Below are 26,164 nucleotides of genomic sequence, written 5' to 3'. Positions count from 1 at the left end.
GCCGACTTCCTCCTAATGGGCCTGAATGTTGCCAAGTGTGTTTTCTTTAGTTTCTCACCCTACAGATGTCTTCTTCATCTGGTACTCAAAAATATCAATACTCACATACAATTTTACTTTAAAAAAAAAAAAAAAAAAAAAAGCAGCTTCCTTTCCAACCCCGGCCCAGCAGGATGGCTCCCGCAAAGAAGGGCCGCCATCAACACGGTGGTGGCCAGAGGATACACCATCAACATTCACAAGCGCCTCCACGAGTGGGTTTCAAGAAGCCTCCCCCTCGGGCACTCAGAGGAATCTGGAAACTTGCCATGAAGGGAACTGGAACTCCACCAGAAGTATGCATTGACCCCAGGCTCCACAAAGCTGCTGGGCCTAAGGAATAAGCAATGCCCCGTATTGCATCCAAGAGCAGTTGTCCAGAAAACGTAATGAGGGTGAAGATTCACCAAACCAGCTCTATACGTTGGTAACCTGTGTACCTGTCACCACTCTCAAAAATCTACAGACGGTTAATGTGGATGAGAACCAACTGCTGAGGGTCCAGTAAAGTTACAGAACCACAACAACAACGAAAAAGCAGGCCCCAAACACGTCCGACATCGACCAGCTCGGAGTTCTCTGAGTCGTGAGCAACTTGCTCATGCCACAACCCTGAGGACTGATGCTGGGCACAGCCCGTGTCTGTGGAGGGCAAATACGATCCGGGTGTTTGAAGGAGAAGGGCACACAGACTGGCATCTTACTTTGCGTGGAACCTCAGGCAGCAAACAGAGCAAACACGGCCATCCACCTGCATGCCTTCTTGGGCTCCAAAGGGCTCCGGAGGCTGCTTGGGAAAGAACGAGGTTTCAGGAGAAACCCCCGTGCAAACCCTCTTCATCCATCAGACGAGGCTCTGAACAGGTCACAGCTCACGTCACGAACCTCCCCCTCGCCCTCTGCAGCTGCTTCTAACCGTCTGCTTTTCTCCGTCTCTTCACCACGCCTGGCAGCACATTTTGGACCCTGGGGTCACTAGTAATTGGAGGCAAGAACTTGAGGGCCTCTTTGGGAATGTTTTTAAACCTGCTGGGGCAGACGGGGATCCACTTGTGTGAGCTCCGTAACAGCCATCCGACTCCACCCACGTCGAATTCCGTTTTCTCAGACGACGGAGGGAGAGTCTCTGAACACCAGGCCCTCTGAGCTGTGGGTCGTCTCAGGAGTTGGGGTGACTCTGCGCCCCGCTGTCAGTCCTCACTTTCCCACCCTTTCTGGGAAAGAAAAATGGACCCGAGACACAGTTGTGGTCAATGACACTTAAGGGAAAGTCTGCTGGAAAGGAATTTCCCCAGAATGAAAATAAACAGAGCCTCACAAGACGTATGGCCTCTGCCCCATCCCTCCTGCTCTGGACGCTGGTGTGAGGACAGGGTATTTGGGGCTGCAGCCACCTCACAACCACGGGGACTCCGGACACACACTCACATCCCTGAGCTCCTGAAACAGGCCCGGCCGCTAGCACATGGATGTCCTGTGTGTGTGTGTGTGTGTGTGTGCCTCAGTATGTGTATACAGTAAAATTAAGGCATATTAATTATTAAGGCAAACATTTTAAACTCACAAAATGATGCCATTTAAATATTTATTTATTTATTTAGGCTGTGCTGGGTCTTAGTTATGGCATGTGGGCTCTCAGTTGCAGCGTGTGGGATCTTTAGTTGTGGCATGCAGACTTCTTAGTTGTGGCATGCGGACTTAGCTGCAGCATGTGGGATCCAGTTGCCCGACCAGGGATCAAACCTGGACCCCCTGCATTGGGAGCGTGGAGTCTTATCCACTGGGCCACCAGGTAAGTCCCTGATGCCATTTTTTGAGAAAGGAGAAATGAAAGCAAAACCGAGGCAGTGAGCTGAGCCCCACTAACCCGTGCTTGGAGGCGGAGGACCACTGGAGCTCCCCACACGGCACCCCTGGACGGCTCCTGGGCCTTCGTCTGCACCTCCCCGTGGTAAGGTTTGTGTCAATCTGTGCAAGGTGGTGAAATGCCCAGCTATCCGTAGGGGTCACTCCACTTTTCACATGGTGGCAATAAAAATAATTTGCAAACATGGGAGGTACAGGAACAGGGAAAGAGAAAGTCAGACAAAAATGATGCAGTGAACCCACACTTTTCCAGAAGAGACACTTCCAGCCCCTATCGGGGACACAGACCCAGAGTTAAAACCTACGGCTCCAGCCTCAAAGGAAAGGGGGTTCCTCGCCGCGGGACTGTGGGCTGTGTAAACAGCAAGGCAACCTACTAGATGCACCCAAACGCCAGCACCCAAGGGAAGGGAGGGATGGAAAAATATTAACACTTAGGGAAAGGAGCTTTAGCGTATGAGTGGGTTCCCCCCACCCCAGAAAGGCACAGCCCTGTCTGCAAGAGAGAAATCATCTACCCAGTAGATAGACTGGATGGAGGGGCGCCCAGGCCTGGAGAGGAGGTGGGGGTGAGGACGTGAGGGCAGTGAGGCCTCCTGACACCCTGGGAAGGGGCCTGGAGCGGAGTCTGGTCTGGCAACGGGGAAGGACGAGGCCGTCTTGACCTGTCTTTTGAGCCCAGTGGCATGCTGACTGCACCGAGCAGGACATCTTTAGGGACAAACAGCCCTAAATGTTATACTGCCCGAGCCCCTCAAGGGCTAACAGGCTCCATCTTTGATATCCATGACGTTGACCCTGACCTCCAAGAAGAGGACGTCATCGAGAGGCAGATGTTTCAGAACAATTTCCAGTATCACGAGGCTCCTCCTCGCCTTCTTTCCGCTTCTTTCTAATTTTGGTACTTAGAGGACTAGCGCGAGTTTTCCGGAAAGTTCCCTTTTAAAGAATATTGCGTTCCTCGAGGTTGCTTTTTAAAAACCGCTGCAGTAGCTTATCTGTGACAAAGGCTGATGAAAGCTGAAGACAGACATGAAATAATATAAGAAAGTGGTTGCCCAGAGCGGAACGAGGCTCAGACCAGAAACACGCTCCAACGAGAAAAAAAGGAGACTGGCAGCTCCGCACCATCTCAGGCTGCACCGTCCCCCGGCCTCACCCCCACCCCAAACCTTTTAACATGCTAACAAGGCAGGACATACCTAGACTGTGGCCTAGACACCCCGTGTGGGCTGTTGAGCTACTGAGGAGCTTTGTGTAGCAGAGGCCCACGTGGTTCCCTCCACCCGCAGGACACGGAAAACGTTCTCAGCTCGAAAGGAAACCAAACCCCAGGACTTATACCACTGTTTAATGTTGAACTTTAAAATACTAAATACTGTTCTTAGAAATAAATGAGTTGCTGTAGTTAGTTGGGCTTCCTAATTAAGATGTGTATTTGAATCCTAGGTACAATTTCCAGAAAGTTCCCAGAGCTCATGATTTTTAAGGGTAAAATTGATACCTCAGGTAATCAGGATTTGAGATTTTGCTAATGACAGTGATATGACCGGTAAAAACATTTCACTTTTCATTTGTTGCTAATGACTAAAGCACACTAATATTTGATCATTAAAATTATGACTAAATTGTACTCATCACGCTGGTCATACTTTTCAACACGTCTCAACAACTTAAAAAATGAATTAGTTGGCACAAGAACAGACACATAGATCAGCGGAACACGGTAGAGAGCCCCGAAATAAACCCACACACCTATGGTCAGTTAATCTACGACAAAGGAGGCAAGGACATACAATGGAGAAAAGACCACAATGAGATATTACCTCACACCTGTCAGAATGGCTATTATCAAAAAGAATACAAATAAATGTTGGCAAGAATGTGGAGAAAAGGGAACCCTCATACACTATTGGCAGGAATGTAAATTGATGCAGCCACTATAGAAAACAGTATGTAGCTTTCTCATGAAACTAGAGTTACCATATGATCCCGCAATTCCACTCCTGGATATATGTATCTGGAAAAGACAAAAATTCTAATTTGAAAAGATAAACGCACCCCAGTGTTCATTGCAGCACTATTCACAATAGCCAAGACATGGAAGAAACCTAAATGTCTATCGACAGATGAATGGATAAAGATGTGATACATATATACAATCGAATACTACTCAGCCATAAAAAAGAATGAAATAATGCCACTTGTGGCAACCTGGATGGACCCAGAGATTATCATACTAAGTGAAGTAAGTCAGACAGAGAAAGGAAAATATATGATACCGCTTATATGTGGAATCTAAAAAATAAAACTAGTGAATATAACAAAAAAGAAGCTGACTCACAGACAAAGAGAACGAACCAGTGTTTATCTTGGGGAAAGGAAATGGGGAGGGAAGAGGTAGGGGATTAAAAGGTACAAACTACCATGTATAAAATAAAACAAGCCACAGGGGTATAGTGTAACAGCACAGGAAATACAGCCAATATTTTATAACTATAAATGGAGTATAATCTTTTAAAACTGTGAATCACTATGTTGTAGTGAAACGTATATAATATTGTAAATCAGCTACACTTCAACTAAAAAAAAACAGTATGGTACTGGCATGAGGATGAACATATCAAAGGAACAGAACTGAGACTCCAGAAAATAAACCCATGTGTGTACGGTCAATTGATTTTTGACAAGGCTGCCAAGATCATTCAATGAAGAAAGAATATTCTCTTCAGCAAACGGTGCTGGTACAGCTAAATATTCACACATACAAAAGTGAAGTTTGGCCCTTACCTCACACCACATACACAAAATAAAGCACAATCAATCAAAGACCTAAATATAAGAGCTAAAATTATAAAACCCTTAGAAACACTGTAGTAAATCCTCATAATTTTGGATTTGGCAATGGTTTCTTAGATATGACACCAAAAGCACAAGCAACAAAAGAAAAGATAAACTGGACTGCATCAAAACTGAAAACTTCTGTGTATCAAAGGATGTTATCAAGAGAGTGAAAAGACAAGCCGAAAGAAGAAAAAGACATTTGCAATCACACATCTGATAAAGGCCCACTGCCCAGCTTACAGAACGGACACTTACAGTCCAACACCCCAATTAAAAGATGGGCAAAGGACTTGAAAAGACATGTCTCCAAAGAAGATGCACAAGTGTCCATCAACAGATGAATGGATAAACAAAATGCAGTACATTCATACAATGAAATATTATTCAGCCATAAGACGGAATGAAATACTGAATAATGAAATCCATGCTGCAACATGGATGAACCTTGAAAACACTACGCTAAGTGAAAGAAACCAGACACCAAAGGTTACACATTGTATGATTCCATTTACGTGAAGTATCCAGAACAGGCAAATCTATAGAGACCGAAGGCAAATTAGTGGCTGCTTTGGGATGGGAAATGGGAGTCTGGAAGGAAGGTACTCTCTAAAAGGTACAGGGTTTCTCTCTGATGATGAAAATGTTCTAAAAAGTGACTATGGCGATGGTTGGACCTACCTGTGACTACACTAAAAACGACTGAATTGTACACTTTAAATGAAGAAAGTGTATATACAGTATGTGAATTATGTCTCAATAAAGCTGTTAACAAAAGAAAAAAATGAATTAGGCAAATAGTTAATAAAAGCTAGCTAATTGTCAGCACTTATCCACTTAAAAGGAAAACATAAAAGAATCCTGTAAATTTATAGAGTTTCAGGATTAGGAACGAAAATACTTTGTATTTAAGAGCTGAATTAAGAATACCAAGAATCCATGTTTACATGAGGTGTGAAAAATTCTTTTGACCATAAGTTTCTAGTTTATCTGATTCATGTGCACAATATCAACGTTCTCTTTGTAAGAGTGAGAAACACTTCCATAAGTTTTCCAAGCTATTCCACCCTGAAAATGGAGCTCCTAGTTTCGTGATCATGTTCTAGTTAGCACTTGTTCTGTGTGAAGTAGTTTAAGTGGAGAAAACAATGCGGGGTGAAGAATATACTATCAGATTACATAAAATAAACACATCATATATATTTTAATGTTTCTGATGAATCACGTTCTACTTCGGTTTAACGCTTTGATTTGCCCTTAGATAACCTCAGCTTGACCAGGAATGGAATCATTTTAAGGTAAGAAAAGGGAAGAATTGTACTTTGAGCTCATGTTTGCTTTTGGAACCATTATTAAACACCCTATGTTTTTCTGAAATTTTTGGTTATGTTCTCTGGCCTTAGAAAACATTTCCAACAGACCCAGAACTTCTGAACAGGAGTGGGTAAGTGACTGCCTTTCTCCAAGGAAAGGCCACAGGCCTCCTCCACGTCAACTCAGGTTGTTCTGGACTAACCCCCAACAATACAGATTCAATTTCCTCTGTACACAATGACTCAAGCCTTCTTCAAATCATCTCTACATTTGTTTTTCAAGTTATTTACTACTTGGCACTGACTCTAAGTCAACCACCTACATGATAATAGGAGAGGAAAAGGGAAAGGGGGCTTCAGGAGAACTGACAGAAACATGTCAGAAGTTCTTCAGAAACTCTCTGTGGAAGAGGGATTCTCCCAGGCCACAGACACGGATGCGAGTTCTGGGTTGACTGTACTTTGCAGAGTTCTTTGTCACAGGAGGAGAAGTGGACAGGCCTTGGTGAATTTAGCAACATCTCCCTAATGATGTATCAGTTGGTTAGCAAAATAAAACGCTTTGAGGGCTCCAGCATTTCATGAGAGCATGACAAGCAAGTATGAAATTTCAGCCCTTAGCCAGTTGCGTGTGACACGTCTTCTGTTGGTCTGTGAGCAGTGTTTCCTGCACAACTACAGACCTTAAGCTTGCACAAAAGAAGAAGCTGTCTACCAACATTTTGTAGCCTTCCATCAGCACTTTCCCCATTTCTGATACTCAGCGTGCTAAAGTTCATACGTGTAATTTTCAGGAACTCTAGGGTGACTTGAATGAAAACAAAAGCTCCCAATCGGTCAGTGATTTTCCATCAATTTTTTTCTCTCACTACATTTTTAAGGTGGGGGAAGAAAAAAGGAACATAACGTAGGAAAAAGTCCCATATTTTTTTTTTGCAAGTTTTGAAAGTTGCTTATTTCAGAAGCTTTCTATGTGTGTAGTCAAGGAACAGAAGAGTCACTGTACACATTCCCTTAATAATAATAATCAGAACAATGACAGGTAACATCAGTTGGGTACCCGCCCTGTGGCACGGCTCTGTGCCAGCACATCATTGCCTGTGACCACAGTCCTGTGACGTAGGCACTCATCCCTCCCTTGACTCAAGACGAACTGAGACTTGGGTTAGTGAGAGGCTTGCTCAAGGTCACCTCGTTGGGCGGAGGTGGAGATTCTGTCTCTGTCTACACTGCTCTCTGAGGCTAGAAAGAATCTCCCTTTAAAAACAAGGTCCAAAGTTGTAAACTGTCTTTTACTAACAAGTGGTGGATTGAATGGCTGCATTTTATTTTTGTTCCTTCCTTAGAGCTGAGAGACAGAGAGAACAACTGTGATTTCACTGGAAGAGAAAGTGCAGGCAGCTGTCACTGACTTACATGAGGTGCCCACAGGAGGTGGAGCAAACAAGAAGGAAGCTCACTTGAGCAGCTGAAGGCCTGGCCACTAGACCGCTGTGAAGGCGGGGAGGGATGGCTCTGAGTACAGGAGGACAGGCCAGCTCCGCCTGCCCCTGGAGCCCCTTGGCCATTCCTCCTCCTCGTCTTTAAGAGTCAGGAGGCTTCTACTGTGGGGACAGAGAACCAGCGAAGAGTCAGACCCAGCGACGCCTGGCCCAGCAGAGAGAAGGGGCGAGAGAAGAGGCTGAAGACGGGCGTGGGAATTAAATGGGCACGTCCTCCGAGTGATGGAAGCCAGCCCTGTCCCCGTTCAGCTCCCAAATGCCGTCTGCCAAGCACGTCCCGGCCCCGTCCACCCTCAGCCAGGGAAGGAAACGGAATGCTTTTCTTTCCAGAGAAACTCATCAACCTACGAGGAAAGACCTGCAGATACTGACATTTGGGGTCCTTGCCAAGTCCTAGGTGATGCCTACCAGCTGGCAAACCCCCAGCAACAAGAGTTCCCAGTCAACGTGTGGGTGCCAAGCAGCACGAGACGTTAAAGAAAACCTCAGGCATGAAATTTAGCCCAAGTAGATTTAAAAAAAAAAAAGGAACTTGAGGGAATAGAGAAAATGCAGAAAATGGGGCGGGGGGAGAATGGACTAAGTAACAACAACTATAGTCACCTCCCAAAAACCTCCAGTGATTAACAGCTGCCAAGAGATAAAGGTCATTACAGCACCCATGACAGGGTGAACTGACAGGACGCCACAGGAAATTTAGAGAACGAGAAGGAAGCCTCGGGAAATCAAAGTATGACAGCAGAAATGACAAATTCAGCAGGAAGCATGGAAGACAAAGGTGAAGAGATCTAGAGAAAGTACAATGAAAACAGGCAAGAAAAGAAAATCAGAACCTCAGTTCTAATGTAGGAGTTGGAAATATCATGATAATACAAGTTTCAGAAAGGACAGAGAGAGTGGAAAGGAAATAAAAAAATAATGAGAAAATTTCCATAATGTATACTCATGAGTTTTCAAATTGAAAGGGCAACTATCCTAGCTAAATATCCTGTACAATGTCTGAAAAATACTGCATATCACCAAGCAAATTTCAGAGAACCGGGGATAAAGAGGAGATTTGACATACCTCTAGAATGAAAAAAATAATAGGTCACACACACAAAGGGCCAGAAAGTAGGTTGGCATTGGACTCCTCTACGTTAGCACTAGAAACTAGAAGAAGCTGAAGCAATTTCCTCAAAATTCTTAGGAAAACTCTATCATTCGAAACCAAGCCAAACTGTCATTTCAGAGTGAGGATAAAATAAAAACATTTTTCAGACAAGTAGGGTTTAGAAACCATTGGTCCTTCACACTTTCTGTGAAAGCTACTGGAGGGTCTGCTTCTGGCAAATGAGAGAGGAAAACAAAAAAGTGAGACACATGGCATTTAGGAGCCAGGGAACCAGGAAAGGAAAGAGGTGAAGACACTTCCATGACGACAGTGAAGGGGGGTTGAGGGGAACAGTTGTGTCCTGAGCGACAGAGCAGCTGGTCAAGAACGGAGGAGACGATGCGGGGAGTCTCCTGCATTTCAGACATTTTCACGGCAGGACAATGACATGAGAAACACAAGGTTTTATGCACCCCTATGTTCACTGCAGCACTATCCACAATAGCCAGGACATGGAAGCAACCTAAGTGTCCATCGACAGAGGAATGGATAAAGAAGATGTGGTATATATATATACAATGGAATATTAGCCATAAAAAAGAATGAAATAATGCCATTTGCAGCTACGTGGATGGACCTAGAGAGTATCATACTGAGTGAAGTAAGTCAGACAGAGAAAGACAAATACCATATGATACCACTTACATGTGGAATCTAAAATAGGACACACATGAACTTATTTACAAAACAGAAACAGACTCACAGACATAGAGATCAGACTTGTGGTTGCCAAGGAGAGGGGGAGGGAAGGATTGGGAGTTTGGGATTAGCAGATGCAAACTATTATATAGGATGGATAAACAACAAGGTCCTACTGTAGAGCACAGGGAACTATATTCAATATCCTGTGATAAATCATAATGAAAAGAATACGAAAAAAGAATATATATGTGTATAACTGAATCATTTTGCTGTACAGCAGAAAGGAACACAACATTGTAAATCAACTAGACTTAAAAAAAAAGAAATGCTTAAGAAGATGCTGACTAGCTGCCCTGATGGTCCCAATGAGACGCAACAAGGATACAGACAGTTCATCATAAAAACAAACCCACGACCGAGACAGGAAAACAGAGTGAGGGAGCCAGAGCGTTATCTTCCAAATGCATCAATAATTCATACTGGGTCACTTATACTTGCACAAAATCTCTGAAATAGTTTCTTTGTGACTTGAGCAATTCCTTATTTTGAAATGTCCCATCAATGCAACATGCCCAGGTTACATAAGTAGCTGCAATTTTAAGACTTTCTGGAGGAAAAACGCCCAACATGTGTACTAAGTCTACATGCAGGATGACAGTAACTGCTCTTATCGGAATAAATATCCACCCCATCACCTGCCTTTGTCAGGGGTGGACCACCCGACGCACGGTGGAGACTCTTGGGGATGACTGTGTAGAGTGGTTTTTCATTCCTGTAAATTCCTCGATAATCCTGTTGCACCCTCAGACAGTGTTCTGAGTTCACGCTAATGTCAACATGAACCATAAATGAGCAGACTGCTTCCTAGCACAAGACATGCTCACACCACAGGAAACCATCAACAAAACGAAAAGGCAACCCACCAAATCGGAGAAAATGTTTGCAGATGATATGACCAATAAAGGGTTAATACCCGAAATATACAAACAGCTCACACGACTCAACAGTGAAAAAGCAAACAACCCGATTAAAAATGGGCACAGAAGACCTGAAGAGACATTTTTCCAAGGACGACATACAGATGGACGACAGGCACATGAAAAGATGCTCAACGTCGCTAATTATCAGACAAATGCAAATCAAAACCACAATGAGGTATCACCTCACAACTGTCAGAATGGCCATAATCAAAATGATAACAAATAACAAACGTCAGCGAGGATGTGGAGAAAAGGGAACCCTCGGTGCACTGCTGGTGGGAATGTAAACCAGTTCAGCCTCAATGGAAAACAATATGGAGGGTCCTCAAAACTTAAAAACAGAACTGCCATATGGTCCAGTGATTACACTTCTGGGTATTTATCTTCAGGAAATGAAATCACTATTTTGAAGAGATATCTGCACCCCCATGTTTGTTGCAGCATTATTTATAGTAGCCAAGACATGGATGCAACCTAAGTGTCCACTGATGGATGAACGGATACAGAAATAGAGATGTTCCCTCTCTCTCTCTCTCTCCCTCCTCCCGCACCTTCCACACACACACAGGAATACTATTCAGCCATAAAAAGAAGGCAACCCTGCTATCTTCGACAACATGGATGGACCTTGATGGCATTGTGCTACATGACAGACCGAGAAAGACAAATACTGTATGATCTCATTTTTATGTGCAGTCTTAAAAAAAAAAAAAAGAAAAAAAGAAAAACCCAAAAACAAAAAACTGAACTCATATACACAGAGACTAGATGGGTGCTTGCCAGAATCTGGGGGTGGTGGGGTAAGTGACATGGGTGGAGAGGCTCAAAAGGTACAAACTTCCAGTTATAAGATGACTTAAGTCCTGGGGTGTAATGCACTGCATGGTGACTACAGATAGCAACCCTGTGTTGTATATTTCAAAGCTGCTAAGAGAGTAGATTTTTCATGTTCTCATCACAAGGAAAAAAGCTTGTAGCTCTGTGAGGTGATGGGTATTAAACGGACATACTGTGGTGACCATTTCACAATATACACATATATTGGAAACACGCTGCACACCTTAAATCAATATGGTGTTATATGTCAATTATAGCTCAAGAGAAAAATTTAATAAAAAAGACCCAAAAAGTTGATGTTTATAACTTTCATGTGAAAATAGATCGTGGAGGAAATTTGACACCAGGGGGAAAATGACTCACTGATCTGGGAATAAATCCAGAATAAACGACAGATCGCTCATAACCAAGTGGGATGCAGTCAGCTAGAGGGACTTGGTTATTTATTCATATCACCCTAAATTAGTTTGTTCTAGACTCCCTGGAGGGTACACTGCAGACTGATAAGGACTTACTTGGGAGAAAGAGGAATTCAAAACTTTAATTTATCTGTTTATAGATACTCACTGTGTCAGGGCAACTTCTAGTCACTTTTCAGAGGTCAAGCTCTTAAGAAATCAGCCATCCATCTCAGGCCAGCCCCCCACCCAAACCCCCGACACAGACCCAGCCTTGCAGGACCGCCTCCCCAAACACTCCCAACTGGGAGCTGTCTTTGATGCCTCCTGTCTGCCTGGACCCCGTGTGCCCCTTCAGTCCACTCCAGTCCAGGTCTGTATGTTTGGGGCCTGAGCTGGGTCCAGGAGGAAGCCTGCGTCCCCGCCTGCCTGCATCCTTCCCTGCAAGATGGTCAGGCGGGAGAAGACAGCAGGGAGGTGCAGCCCGAGACGCAGAGCAAAGGTAGGAGCGGCCAGGTGGGCCCCAGGCTCTAGAATCTGTGTCCATGGTGCTTTCCCTTGTCCTGACTGAAAGGACCCAGAACAGAGACAGCATTGAAGAGATGCACCTTCCTCATTCCATCCCAATTGTTGTAGGAATTCCAGTTTGCTGAGATTGCTTCCTACTGGCACCAAGAGTGCAAAACAGAACTCTGCTGTATAAAAGCAGCGTTTGGCCCTTTGTTATGTGCAAAATAACGACATGCGCATTTCCCTGTAGGTGATACCACGGTGAACACGGGAGCAGAGGTCCTCAGCAGAAATCAACTTCTCAAGTGATGGACGCTCAGGGGCCATCTACCTGCTTTTAGAAACCTCCCTCTGCCATTTTATGGTGAAAATTAAAAATTCTTTACTATCTTTCTCTCCAGTAAGGCAGCTGTTTAGTATCAGACTGTTAGAGTAACGACAAGACCAAACATGATTCTGCTATTTTAAGATAGAATAATTAGAACACACATGAAGTGAAACTCCTGCTGTTATTCTAGAAGGTCCCATCGTGAAACCCTCTTCTCTGTGAGAATGCTTTGTGACAGAATAAAAATAAATGTGAACATTTCACATCTGATTTAGAGAACGCCCTTTGAAGAAAACAACTGCTATGAAGGAGAGGAGGATACCAGACAGGAAACACGATCACCCAGAGTGAGACTTCACCCCCGTGACCAAAACCACTCGCAAGCCCAAGCTACAAACTCCATTTTAGAAACTATAGAAGACATTTTTACTTTGCACTGCAATGTACTCAGGCCATATTTCATAGCTTTTTTTTCCCCTACAAACAGTACTACACATAATGATACATCCCTGAAACCAGATGGCACAGGAACTATTTTCCAACAAAGAAAGAAACAAGGACGAGAAAATATTTGTGGTCTTTCCAGAAATCTTTCAAAACCTTCACATTTAATGGCAATTACTAGGAAAGCAGAAAGTTTGAAATGATAGCCGAGCCATATAATTACCCATATTTGACCGATTTATAAACTCCTCTGAGAAAAAAAAAGACGACCAGAGAGCTGGACCTACTCCTTGTGGTCCCTGACATGCATAGTGAAGTAAAAATATTTGGATAGTATGTTAGTGATTCCACGGTTTTACTAGCTTTGTATCAGGAGGCTCACAGCTGGAGTCCCTCAAAGGCCGCCTACAGAGGATACAGCCGCCACTCCATGGACATAAAACACCAGATCCGCAGGACACCGAGGAACGGAGCCAGCCACAGGGCAAGCATGCTGCAGGGTTTCTGAGCTGAGCTGGGGCAGAGAAGTGAGCTCTAGCAGACGGTGCGAACGGAGACAGCGACACTAACGCAAGGTTCTTATTTACTAAGGCAGTTCTCCGGAACGTCAGGAAAAACCTTGACAATCACTGTGTATCCTCCTAACAGCCTTGACAGAAGGAGGTGCCCGTACTTTCCTCGTGGGAACCTCTGCATCCAGGGGTCAGAAGACGTGGACTTCGTACAGCGAAGTTGGAGGTCCTGATTGCAATTAATTTATAGTTTCCTTTTGAATGATGGAGCAAATTTGTGTGTCAATTTATGCGTGATTATCCAGCCAATGTGTTTTCATGAAAATCTACATATTTTATCCAATTTGTTTAATATGTATCTTATTCTTAAAACCAAATGAAAGAACATCTAATTCCTTTCGAGTAATGGAGCAAATCTGTGTCTCAATTTATGCGTCATTATCCAGCCAACATGTTTCATGGAAATCTATTTTATCCAATTCGTTTAATATGTACCTTATTCTTAAAACCAAATGAAAGAATATCTAATTCCCTGCCACATATGGAAAAGGTTTTCAAAAACCAACATTGATTCCAGTGCTATCCACAAGGTTTGTGTAATCATAACTTTAGTCAAGTAAGGAAACAGTCATTCTTAGGTTTGTTGAGAAAATGTGCAGTCTGCTTTTACACATGTAAGAGGAACCAACTCAGATAAAGCTCCCTGTGACTAATGTCTTCACCATTAGGTGATGGCTTCATTTGAATGAAGGACTTACACATTCACAGAGAAAAAGAAATCAATGGTAAAAAAAAAAAAAAAATGGGCAAGCTAATGTATTTCAGCATGCAGCAGACAGAAATAAATTCTCTCGTAGTAAAAGTTGTGGACACAAACTAAAATCCAGTACATATGGATTACAGACTCATGAGCCTTAGCTCAACTGTTCTTAAACGATTGTTTTCAAATATCGAAATCTAGGAAAGAGGCTGTTCAGTAAAAACCCAGCTCAAGGTCCTCCTTGGATAGAAGACGTTAGTAACTACAGAACAGATCACAGCGCTACAGTGGAAACAAAGTAAGTAGGGACGAACAAAGCAGTACAAACTATACCAGAAATGGCTCCTTCCACTTCTAACTACACAGGCCCTGGGTTGCTCTTTGTGAAACACCAGCAGGTGATCCCAAGGGCGCTGTGACATCCTTGCCCTCCCAGCTGCCTCCTCTGATGCAAACCCGGCCCTCCACTCTCCTCGCCGTCTTCCTTCTCCTCCTGCCCCCAGACCCCTCTTCTATGGGATTATCTGTGGGATTCTTTGTTTCTACCCAACATCCCACCTGCTCAGTGCCGTCGGAAATGCTTCTGTGTTGACTGGAAGCTGGATTTCCTCGAGGACGTTACTAACCTCATCGTGATCTCCTCTGAGCGAGGAGAGTCCTGCGTGGTCCTGGATCCCCGATGCGCTCTTAGCACGGCTCCGCCATCACCCCTGGGCAGCCGCCTCTCTTTCCGTCTCCGTGCTCCTGCGTCGCACTCCCTCTCCCCTGCTTGTCACCAACGACCTTGGCCACGTCCTCACTTTGCTGATGGCTTCACTACTTCGTAGCATGTGGTTTCCTGCCACCCCCTTTGGCCATCGTCCACATAAATGCTCCTTCTAAAGTCCCCACTTCATGGCTCCCTGACCGCCTCCTCCACTCCTGTGACCTTGACCTCCACTACCACTGGCCACTCAAACAGACACCACTGGAATTCCTCTACCGCGTGGAAGTTCCTTCTTTCTTAAGGGTTTGAACGTTCAAGAGTCTTCTCTGTGGTCACAACTTCTGTTCCCTTTTCCTGTTTTCCCATCTCACCCTCCGAGTTGTTTTCATTCTTCGTGTAACTTCCATTTTCTTGAGTTCGATCTCTTTTCCCCTTAAGCCCTGATCTGGCTTAATCTGCTTCCCTTTCTGACCCCACAAGGACACAGCTGGTGGTGCTGGCGTGTGGGGATACTGTGATGTTGCTTCTACCTTCAGAGGGCTGATGATGCTGAAACCAAGTCCTGAGACCACAGTCACTGAATCCAACGTGGATCAGTCTCTAACTTCAAACGGGTTCTCACCATTTCTACAAAAATTACACAGCACCGGTCCTGGAATTCCTTATCCTTTCTCATTGCTGTCTTCAGCCTTTTTCTCTCTTCATCTCCCACTAACCACAACTCCGCTCCCGCTTTCGGCAGGTATTTTACTGATAATATTTTTATTTGACATGGAACCTCAATTTCCCTTCTCGTATCTTTTCTCCCTCACTGATGCTTCTGAGGGGAAAGTCTCACCCTACTTTCTGTGCAAGGCCTTGTATGGATTATCCACTAAACGTTGGTCTTCAAAATACGTGGCTTATTTGTGGCCTTAAAATGAAAAGTTATCTTACTCCTGTTACTTTCTTCTTTTAATTAATTTTTATTGCTCCTGCTACGTTTATCCCAACACCTGAGATGTGCAGCTGGAGAAGGGGGTTGGGTTTGGGGGAGCAGAGACGGTGTATGAGAAGCCGCATCGCTCTGGAATACGGGGCGTTTTCTGGGGAGGGTCTTCTAGGATGGGTTGTCAAAGCCCAGACGGAATCCCAAAGCCCCTGACATCTAGGAGGAGAGGGGGGCTCCGGGTGGGGGTGAGGAGGCAAGAGCTCGCAGGGCCAGAACCTTCTGCGTCCAGCTGTGCTCAGTATGGTGGTCACTGGACTGAGGCTGAATGGAGACGGACGGATGGGAGAGACAGGGTGCCAAGGGCTTATTTCTTTTAAAATAACACTTTGTAGCCATAAAAGTTAGAACGCTTACTGTTGGGCTTCCCTGGTGGCGCAGTGGTTGAGAATCTGCCTGCTAATGCAGGGGACACGGGTTCGAGCCCTGGTCTGGGAAGATCCCACATGCCGCGGAGCAACTAGGCCCGTGAGCCACAACTACTGAGCCTGCGCGTCTGGAGACCGTGCTCCGCAACAAGAGAGGCTGCGACAGTGAGAGGCCCGCGCACCGCGATGAAGAGTGGCCCCCGCTCACCGCAACTAGAGAAAGCCCTCGCACAGAAACGAAGACCCAACACAGCCAAAAATAAATATAAAAATAAATAAATAAATAAATAAAAGATTACTATTAAAAAAATAAAAATAAAAAACACAAAGAACGCTTACTGTTGAAAATTCAGTTGGAAAATCAAGTCAACAAGAAAACATAGTCTGCTCAATAGTGCACCACACAGAGAGCTGTAACATTTGGTGTATTTCCTTCTAATACATAACACACATTTTATTTTACTTTTTTTGGCCGCACGGCTTGTGGGATCTTAGTGCCCCGACCAGGGATTGAACCCGAGCCAACGGCAGTGAAAGCACCGAGTGTTCTAACCACTGGACCACCAGGGAATTCCCACATAATACACATTTTAGTTGGTTGAAATAGTTTATTTTTTTCCATAAAATTAGTCTTCAGCTCCATATATCATTTTGCTTCTAGTATTTTTTGCTTAACACTCTGTTGTTAATATTTGGACACCAGATTTATAGCATTATCTCTGGGCATGTAGTTCATACGTGGCTCCCCCTTTAAAAAATAAAAGGTCTCTACCCAGCAGGGACTACATTTTTCAGCTTACTCTGTAATCACCAAAGGGGCCCTCATGTGCGCTTAGGCCAGATGAGATGGACACACTGAAGAGAGATTGCATCATCATTTACTCTTTCACGGAAAGCACCCAATATTTGAGATGAATATCTGGCATTTCCTCTGGATGGTTGAGAACTACTTCAAAAATACGTAGAGTATCTGTAAGTATTTTCAACTGTATTTTAGACACCAAATAAGGCTACCGGCCATAAAAAGAAGGGCTCAAGCCTCTTCAGGAAATGTAATTAAAACTTTACACTCACCAAGAGACTAGCACAGCAGAGCACTCATATCCTAACATCCAAGAACGTGACTCTGTGTCGGAGCCAATATTGACGTGAAAAAACCATGAGGAAGGATACATTGAGATGTTATTCCTTCGTGAAAAGCTTTAAGCTTCAGGAAGTTCCTTGATTGGACTTCGCATTCCTGGGAGGGGCTGCCTCAAAGTGATTCAACATCAACACTGTTCCTGCAAAGCCATCATCATATCACGAAGAGTCCACATCTGCATGGCCAGGTGCTTCAGAATTAGAACCACGGTCCCATAAACACATGGATGAGTGTTTGCCTGTGATTTTATAATAACAAATTGAAGAAACTTCTTTCTGCCCTATTTTTTTGTCCTAATATTACTTTGAAAACCCTTCTGGTTCTATACGTTGCACTTCCACTGTCACTAAATTGCTTCGTTATTTGACTAGACTCAGCAGACAATGAAAATCATTCAACCAGAAATGGAAGCTGGTGCCTATTAGGTTTTCAGAATCAGAAGCAGAGCGGCTAATCTTCCAAACGTCAAACTGGGAAGAGAAGGCATTTGGATTGCACGGAACCTAACCTGGGGACTGGTCACTGTACACGTCTGCGTGGCGCTGACAGACGTGTGGAACTGTGTGTGTTCCTGCCAGTGTGATCTGAGCAGCACTCGGTCGTAAATTACTCACAGGTAACACCGTTGTCTTCTTCCTCTTTGTGCCTTGGGTGCCAGCATCACCCAACACTGCAGACGCTCATCAGGAGTCAGGGAATGACACGTGAGCTAGATTTTCAGGACATTTCTGTACATTTTAGGACCTCTTGGGACTTCGCTGGTGGTCCAGTGGCTAAGACTCCATGCTCCCAACGCAGTGGGCCCGGGTTCTATCCCTGGTCCGGGGACTAGATCCCGCATGCCACAACTAAAAGACCCCCGCATGCTGCAACTAAAGATCCCGCGTGCTGCAACTAAGACCCGGCGCAGCCAAATGAATAAATAATTCTTTTTTTTTTTTTTTTTTTTTTAAAAGAAGGACCTCTTCACAACTGCTGGGAGAGGTCATCTCTTTGACCTTTGGTTCTTATTTTGACCTCAACTGTTTTGCTTATCATCTCTTTGTTTTGCGTGTGTGTTTAGACCTAGCAGGTAAGCCTTTACCTAGGACAGAACCTAAGAGACCATTGGTATTCGAATGTCAAACAGTCACAGAGTGAGACCCTGAACCCCAACCAGCAGAGGTTAAAAGACGGAAAACGTCCAACTTTCCCAGTTACACTGACCGAGCCGCACCCGGGCCTGGGCCGCGTCCAACATAAACAGGACGGGGAGGAGCGTCCCAGAAGCCCTCAGCCCGTTGTCCAGCGTCTGCATCGCATGGGGTGCTGACACGTCAAGTACACATGCCTTGAACAGCGGTTTGCTTGTCCTCCCGCCAGTGGGGAGTGGGCAGGAGAGTGACGGCTCCCTCGTTTTTCCAAACGTCTTATTTTTTTCTACAACGTTTTAAAGTAAGACTTTCATAAAAGGAGAACATGGAAGAAATGAGAAAGGAGTTGAAAAGGATCCCAAATTAAGTACCCTGGACGTCCTTGTCTAATGTAATTCTAGCCAGTGGGATTCTTATTTAATCCTTCATACTCATTCAGCTTATAGGATAAGGGTGTCAGCTGGGAAGTACTGTCAAGTGGGAAACCTCTGGGATTGGTGGGGTTGGAAAGTAGAAATCCCACAGTATATGTGGGTCAAAGTTAAGCACAATGAATGGGGTTGCTCTAAACGTGGGAGACCTTTCTCTTCCTCTTTATGGGTCTGTTCTTGCTTCATTCATTCAAAGCTTTCTGGGCGTTCCCTGTTTGTCAGGCCGCAGGACCCGGCGAAAGAGCAGTGAAGAGACGGTCAAGGTCTTTCGCTGTAACAGTGGGGGAAAGCAACGCCCAAAGCAACATGCAAGTAAATAAGCAACTATCAGCAATAATTCCGTGCTGTGCAGACAGCAGAGGGCATGGTTTACTGGGCACGGCTGGGGGCCGCTCTGGACTGGGGGCCCCGGGGGAGGTGGCCACTGGAAAGACCAGGAGGAGCCGCCCTCAGCAGCGGGCAGGATGTGCCGGGGAGCGAACATTACAGGCAAGGGAACCCCCATGCCCCTCTTAGTGTCTAGGAGCACGGAGGGGACCACAGGGAGCCCCCAGAGACAGCAAGCCTGGCTCAGCTGAGCCCCTGATGGGAGAGCGGTCCAGGCTGCCCCTCCTCTCCTGCCTCTCTCCAGCATCCCCCCCCTCCTTCTCCTCCTCCTCTGGTCCCTCACAGGGCTCATGACCGCTCATCATCATGCAGATGTCAGGGCACAACTGCACGAGGTGACACGTAAAACCCGATACCTAAGTAGCAGTGAGCCTATAGGATCTGCCCCTGTCCTTGAGACAAGCATTGCTGGAATAACCAGCTCTCCCAGGGTGGGAGCAAGAGAAAGCAGGAAGAGAGACGCAAAGGTCTGAGATGTGGCCGCTGTGAGAAGGCTGATTCAACCTGAGGTCATTTCACCATTTTCAGGTGGGAACCCCTGACACCATGCTTTCTTCAGCGGCCGAGGGAGGAGAGAGCAGAGAGAACAGGAGGAAAGGGAGCTGCACCCACACCTCGTTCGGCCGTTGATGGCGCAGGTGACCATGCTGGGAGCACTTCAGGATCGTGCTCCCATCCGAGGGCCTGGGCCTTGAGGGCCGGGGCACGTGCCTGGCACCGTTTCAGCCCCTGAGCTGTCCTGTGTCCAGTGCAGGGATGTACCCACGGTCTCCCCTCTAGCCAGCCCCTCTTGGATGCCTCATCTTGCTTCTTCCACAAGACAGAGGACGAATATCAAAGGAGAAAGAAATGGGGCTTGAAAACAGCATATGGGTCTTTCTATAGCGCTTGGCCTAACTGAAGAGATGAGCTCAGTGGGAGAACAGGACCCGTAAAGCACCTGCTCAATCTGGCTCCAGAGTTTCTCTCCCGCCAGCGTTTAATCCTGGAGACCCTGCATACCCATGTCCTCCAGGGACTGTGTTTTGGCAAGAAAAAAAGATTCTTGGGACTTTATTTCCTACTAACAAACAGAGTCGTGTATTTATTTTGAATCTTCGGGCATCATTTGTAGAGAGTGGGCAGCAACAGACTTACTTGGTGTGCCCTGAACAAGGACAACAATATAAAAAAATAGTTCACAAAAGCTAGGCGTATGTTCCTTCCTTCCTCTTTCTCTCTGATAAGAACTATGATTTCAGCAGCACGTGGCTTCTTTTCTTTGCACTGCGATGGACGGTGCTGAGTGTCAGACACCGAGTCACACAAACAACTCTCACAGGTGAATTCCTTCCTGAGTGGAGTCTAAGTGCTCCTGTGGTCCACAGTGCGTTGTGAGTGGCACCTGGAACTCACTGAATGGCCCACATGCAATCATGTTTAACTCACACCTGAGGGGTGGTGTCTGAGCCAAAGACACTGAGAGATGCAGAAATGGGAGTGGACGTGGATCCCACGACCACGGGCCAGGAGCACAGATGCGGCTGGCGGCTGGGAGGGCAGCAAGACCCCTGGTGAGGATTTCTGTTGGAGGACCTTGCTGCAGAAGGGAATTCAGGACCTTTCTACCGTTTTGTTTCAGTCTGATTTTTTTCCCTTTCCATAATAAATAGTGAGCTATTTGAGAGAAAAAAATGCAGAGAGATTTTCCTTTTGACAATGATAATTTTTCAGGAATCTGACAAATCAAACACCCTTTTCAGGTTCATTTATTAAGAGGAAATATTTAAATTCCTATTATTTGTCCCCTCCTAATTGTTTCCTATTTGCTTACAAATGATGCAGATGAATGAAATGCCATAAAACTCCCCCAAATACAAGCCTCTCCTTTTTTATGAAAAGTAGTAAAATCATGGGCCGATGAAAAAAGATTCAAGTGCATCAGTTTTCCCACTGCCAACCATAAGACTCAAAATTTCATTTTTTCCCAATGTATGAAGGGAAGTAGACATGTATAGGAATTTTACTTGGCAGTGACATTAATCACCAGTTCCTTGGATGTCATTCTACATGATTTGCAGATGTCATTCGATGGCATCCCTACCAATGGATACAACTCCCAAAACAATGAGCAAACTCTTTCGGAAAAGACCATGATAACAGAGAAAGGGTGGAAGACCTCGTACCAAACCATGACGCTGGTTACCTCAAGCACTCCTGTACTGTTTGAATTGTCACCTCCAGCACGCACTTACTTTGTAATTAAAACAAAATCCAAAAACGGACTGCAATTCATAAGAAAATTTTTAAATGGATATATATTTTGAAAGTGTCAATCACATATTGTTTCCTACCTAGTAACTGGCAGGTAATTATACAATATGAAAATCATGAAGTGATGCTCTAAGGGTATATTTAAACACATAAAGATTTGAAAAAAAGAAAGCAGTAGGAAAACCAGGTTTCCCTAAATTTCCACATGAAGGGAATTTAAACACTGAAATCCATGTTCCCTGTATTTTACTTTATACTGAAAACCTGACTAAGAAGCAGATCACGATGTCACTCTTCAAACCTGTGCGTAAGCTCCGCAGCCTCTTAATAACCACCCAAGCGTCCTGTCTGCCTTTTACAGACAACGCCCCACCCTCCCAGAGACACTAAGCTCACCTAAAGTCCAGCTCAAAGCTGAAGAGTTGTTCAAACTCCTGAGATAAGGAGGGCTGTAAAGGCATGTTAACAGCCCTCCTGTTTGCTCTCCTTTGATTTATACTCGCCTCATGAGCCATTAGGGCAGACACACTTCACTGAGAGCCCCTCCCGGGCCCAGGCAGTGGACACCCCGCCCTTTCTCCTTCAGGAGGGCAGGTCCCTTGTTTCATTAAAAGCACTGCAAATACATACATATTCAAGACGCAAAGATAAAAGTAGTCAGCAGAGGCAATTCATTCAGTTGGTTGGAGCTACAGGAGTATAAATCTCTTTTAAGGCTGCCACTTCTGAGCTCCTGCGACCTGCCCAGCATCTCAGCCCGCCTGGAGTCTAGGTATAGAACGTTCGCTACCGTACACAAACCTAGCAGCCCTGCTGCCTGCAAAATGCGGGGTAGTAAAAGAGAGATTTCTGAAACTGCAACACGAGATTGTCAAGGAGTTTACTTTTATAAAATTGCCCGCCCATTTGTTAACTTAAGGCCTCTGTCTGGATGATTTGTTACTTGATTAGTCGAATAATGCTCATAAAATCGCCTAACAATAAAGTGATGTACGGATATAAGATATTATTCTAACTTGAATACCTTACCTATTCTCACCAATGAGCTGATGGAAGGGAGAATAAAGCAGGCTGTTCAGTACCAGAGAAGCAAAGAGTAACTCCTATCCTGAAGCCATCCTTCCTGCCCCAAATCACAAAGCTCAGACATCACGGGGAAACGCAGGGCGCTTTCCCAGATCCTGGAGAATTCATTCTCAAGGAAATGTGGCCGCGTAGACTATGTACACATTTGATGTGACTGACGTCTCCACCGACCTCCATCAGGGCAGTGACTCGAGGTCTGTTCTGTTAACTGATTCCTCCTCTCTGACACCGTGACAGCTCCGACCATCACCGCCCTCCCCGGTGTGGCGCCCATGGAAACAGCGCACGCAAGGTTTATCATCCTAACAAAATAATGGAAACCAAATGCGAAGGTGGTATCCGCGGAAACATGCCTTCCACGGATCCCCAAGCCCAGCGGGTCGGGCTGGGAAGGGCGCTCTGCGCTCATTCCTTCCCCAGGGTCCGCACCCGCAATCTCCATCCTCAGCTTTCAGGCTTCCCGTGCTCATCTGTATCGGATTTCCTCACCGATCCTTAAACGCGAAACACCTGGAAATGCTTTTAGCAGACAGCTCGGCGCAGTCCCTTCCCACCTCCTCTGGGGAGGGCTACACCCTTGCATACGCCCGAAGGCTGCGCCAGGCACGGATACTTTCACAGCTGAAACCAGTTACGGTTTTTCGCAAAAGGCAGATTTGACCAAGCTTCTCATCTACCTTCTTTACTTTGGGGTATCGTTTATATTTTTGAAGGACCCCACTTGGTAGCAAGGTCACACCAGCCCGCGACAACTCGCCTGCAGGAGGGGCCGCTTGCCCCGTGGCGGAGCCCAGGCAAAACGGCTTCCCTGGCAACAGAGGCAATTCAGCACAAGGACCACAGTGTGATCAAGCCGTACGGGAGTACTCACAGTTTCGGTTTGGCAAGCAGAGGCGGGGGTTCCTTTGTGGGTGACAGCAGGACGGCTGCGCTGGGAAGAGCTTTGCTGCCATCAGCTCTGCCGTTCATCAGTCCATTCACTCCGTGGCCCGGGTGGACGCCGTTGGTTTCCCTCTCCGCAGTGGAATTGAACTGAAGGGCCGCCGGGCTCAGCCCGAACACGGGGCTGGTCACGTGCTGGATCTCAGCCGGTTTCTGCGAAGCCAACTCGAAGGAGCCGGTCTCCCAGATTGGAGGGGGCAGCGGGGAGGGCTGAAAGCGGCCACTGCTGGCCTCTCCGGCTGCGTCAGAGCCGCAGGTGTCCATGTTGGCTGAGGGAGGGGACAGAAGGAAGACACCGTGATACGCTCATGGTCCACAGCCCCCTCCCACCGTCACAGACAGCCTGGGAGCCCAGGGCCCTGTTAGCTGTTGAAGGGGCAACGCCGAGGGGGGCCTGGTTCCCCCAGGCTTGATTTCACTGCACCTGTCTCATTTCCTGAATGGCCCACCAGCTGGGAGACCAGCTACCAATTCATTAACACATTTCAAACAAGAGCTAAAGATAGAACTTGGTTAAAACACACACATACACACACACACACACACAAACAGCATCAAAAAAAAAAATAACAACACAAACAGTATCAACTAATGATGCTTTGTCTTCTTGCATTTCAGCCCATGGATCCGACGGAACATCTTACCTGAGCTTTGCTGACGTTAGTGTAGGCTACAAAGGTTTTCTGTGCTGGGCAATGGGTGTTCACTCATTCACTCATTCATTCATCCATCATAAAGCCAAGTGAAGCTCTGAGTCTAAGGGAAATGTCTTACAATCTCACAGATAATTTTTTCCGGTTCACATGACTGACACCAGCTGTAACTTGGTACAAAAGAAAGTTTTGCTTGTTACTGTCAATGGCCTGAACGCATCTTAAGAGCATCTTTGTATTCCTGGCCTTGCCCAGAGTCCAGCAGAGCTCCAAAAAATGTCTACTGAGGTGAAGAGAAAGCTCAAAAATAGCTCTTATGTTTGGCCTAGAGCAGATTTATCCCCGAGGAAAATGGGAAGTACTGCATGTTAATTTCTGCCACGTGGATGTGGAGCCCGGAGTTTTGGCCGCGTGGTTGGAGCACTGCACTCCTGCTGTGGCCATTTGCTGGGACCGTCTTCAACTCAAAGTCAAAATACTGGGATCCTCCCTGGAGCTCTGATCATGACCCCGGAGTTTCCTGTTAACACTCAGAGCCCTCATTCCTATCAACTGGTGTCCCATTAAGGTGAACTTTACGTTTCTTCTCTTAATGAAGATGAAAAAGCACTAATTCCCCACTACAGCCCTAAACTGGTTTTGTCTGTGTCTCTGCCGCCCCCTAGCATGAGTTCTCCCTGTTCTAGAGAAATCCAGGTGCAATTCGGCTGCGTCTTCACTGACTCCTAACCATGGTGCCCCGTACCGGGCTTGGCCAAAGAGGTATTTTAAAAACCACTGTAAAATAAACAACAGAAATAAGGCTGTAAAGACCAGGTAAAGCTAATTAATAATAGTAGAAAACAGTTAACTAAAGGTCAAAGAAATAAAGGAAAAGAACTGTTTCATGTTGCTTTCCCTAGCGGTAAGTTTCTGAGTTTAAAAAACTGCCCAGATATTTCTGAATGTTGGTTTTAATAATAAAATACATTCCTTTAGTTTTTCATAGGCGTCCAGTCTCAATGAAATCTAGTTTCTAAGATCTTGACAGCTTCTCTAGGTTTATCTAGTGGGTTAAACAGTGACTGATTTGCGCCAGTATCTGCAGACCCCGTCGACACTGGTGTGAGCATAGTTCTGGGCAAGCAGGAGGCCCTTGGGCAGCCATCGCAATGTTTCCAAGACCAAGATCCCAAGACTGAAGGAAGAGCCCCACATGTGTTCCGTTGCTACATTATCATCACCTTTGTGTTTTCATCTCCGCTTCCCCTCCCCCCTCCCACCCCAGCCTTTTGTTTCGTGATGAAACCCTGGTTGTGAGGATGACCCCCGGGGCAAAGCATTTCTGGAGGCTGAGCAGTCCTCCGGGTGGGTCCCTTCTGCTGTGGGAACCCGTCAACCCTTCGCTCCTCGCATACCTGAGGTGACCACCAGCTGGGCAGTGCTGGTCGCTGATCCGTAATCATTGCTCGCCGAGCACGTGAAGATCCCGGCATCCTCGGGGAACGTCTCTGCTATAACGAGGGTGCAGATCTCCTCTGGAAGGAAGAGAACAGAGTAACTCATCAGAGGGCAACCACAAAGTTGCTCCGAAGAAGCCCGACCCTCTGCCTTTCTAAAACAAGCAAATTCAGTAACAATTATTATAGGGTCACTTTACAAAGTAGTCACAAGAGAATCTCTTGACATTTAATTTAGCCGTTCAACCTAGTGGCAAAAGCTTTGGAGTAGGACTCATTCTTTTTGATTTTTTCATCAGCCTTGGTTTCCTCACCTATAAAGTAGGGATAACGTGTACCTCATGAGTGTATCTGTGTAGAGGACACAAGAGGTTTGCAAAGTGTGTGCCTCTGTGCTAGGCACGTGGAAGACGCCAGCTCCTGCCTAGTTTGGTTGATGGTCATGGAAGGCCTTTCAACTACAATGTCGCTGCTCAACTGAAAAGCCACTGGTGGGGAAAATCAAGCTT

The 26,164-nt window shown here is 45.7% G+C and overlaps 1 protein-coding gene across 3 annotated transcripts in view; it reads right to left on the bottom strand.

Annotated features, from left to right (window-relative positions):
- PALLD (palladin, cytoskeletal associated protein) overlaps positions 1-26,164 on the bottom strand; it is a 386,129-nt gene that overhangs the window by 160,462 nt on the left and 199,503 nt on the right. For all 3 annotated transcript variants that reach the window (XM_036854853.1, XM_036854851.1, XM_036854852.1), the window contains exons 9-10: positions 25,614-25,733; positions 23,493-23,832 (exon numbers count right to left, since the gene is read on the bottom strand). In XM_036854853.1, the coding sequence (XP_036710748.1) occupies positions 23,493-23,832; positions 25,614-25,733 (460 nt within the window). The remainder of the gene's footprint in view (positions 1-23,492; positions 23,833-25,613; positions 25,734-26,164) is intronic.

Source organism: Balaenoptera musculus, chromosome 6 (genome assembly GCF_009873245.2).
Source record: "Balaenoptera musculus isolate JJ_BM4_2016_0621 chromosome 6, mBalMus1.pri.v3, whole genome shotgun sequence".
Lineage (NCBI taxonomy): Eukaryota > Metazoa > Chordata > Mammalia > Artiodactyla > Balaenopteridae > Balaenoptera > Balaenoptera musculus.
This window is presented reverse-complemented; position numbering and strand designations above follow the sequence as displayed.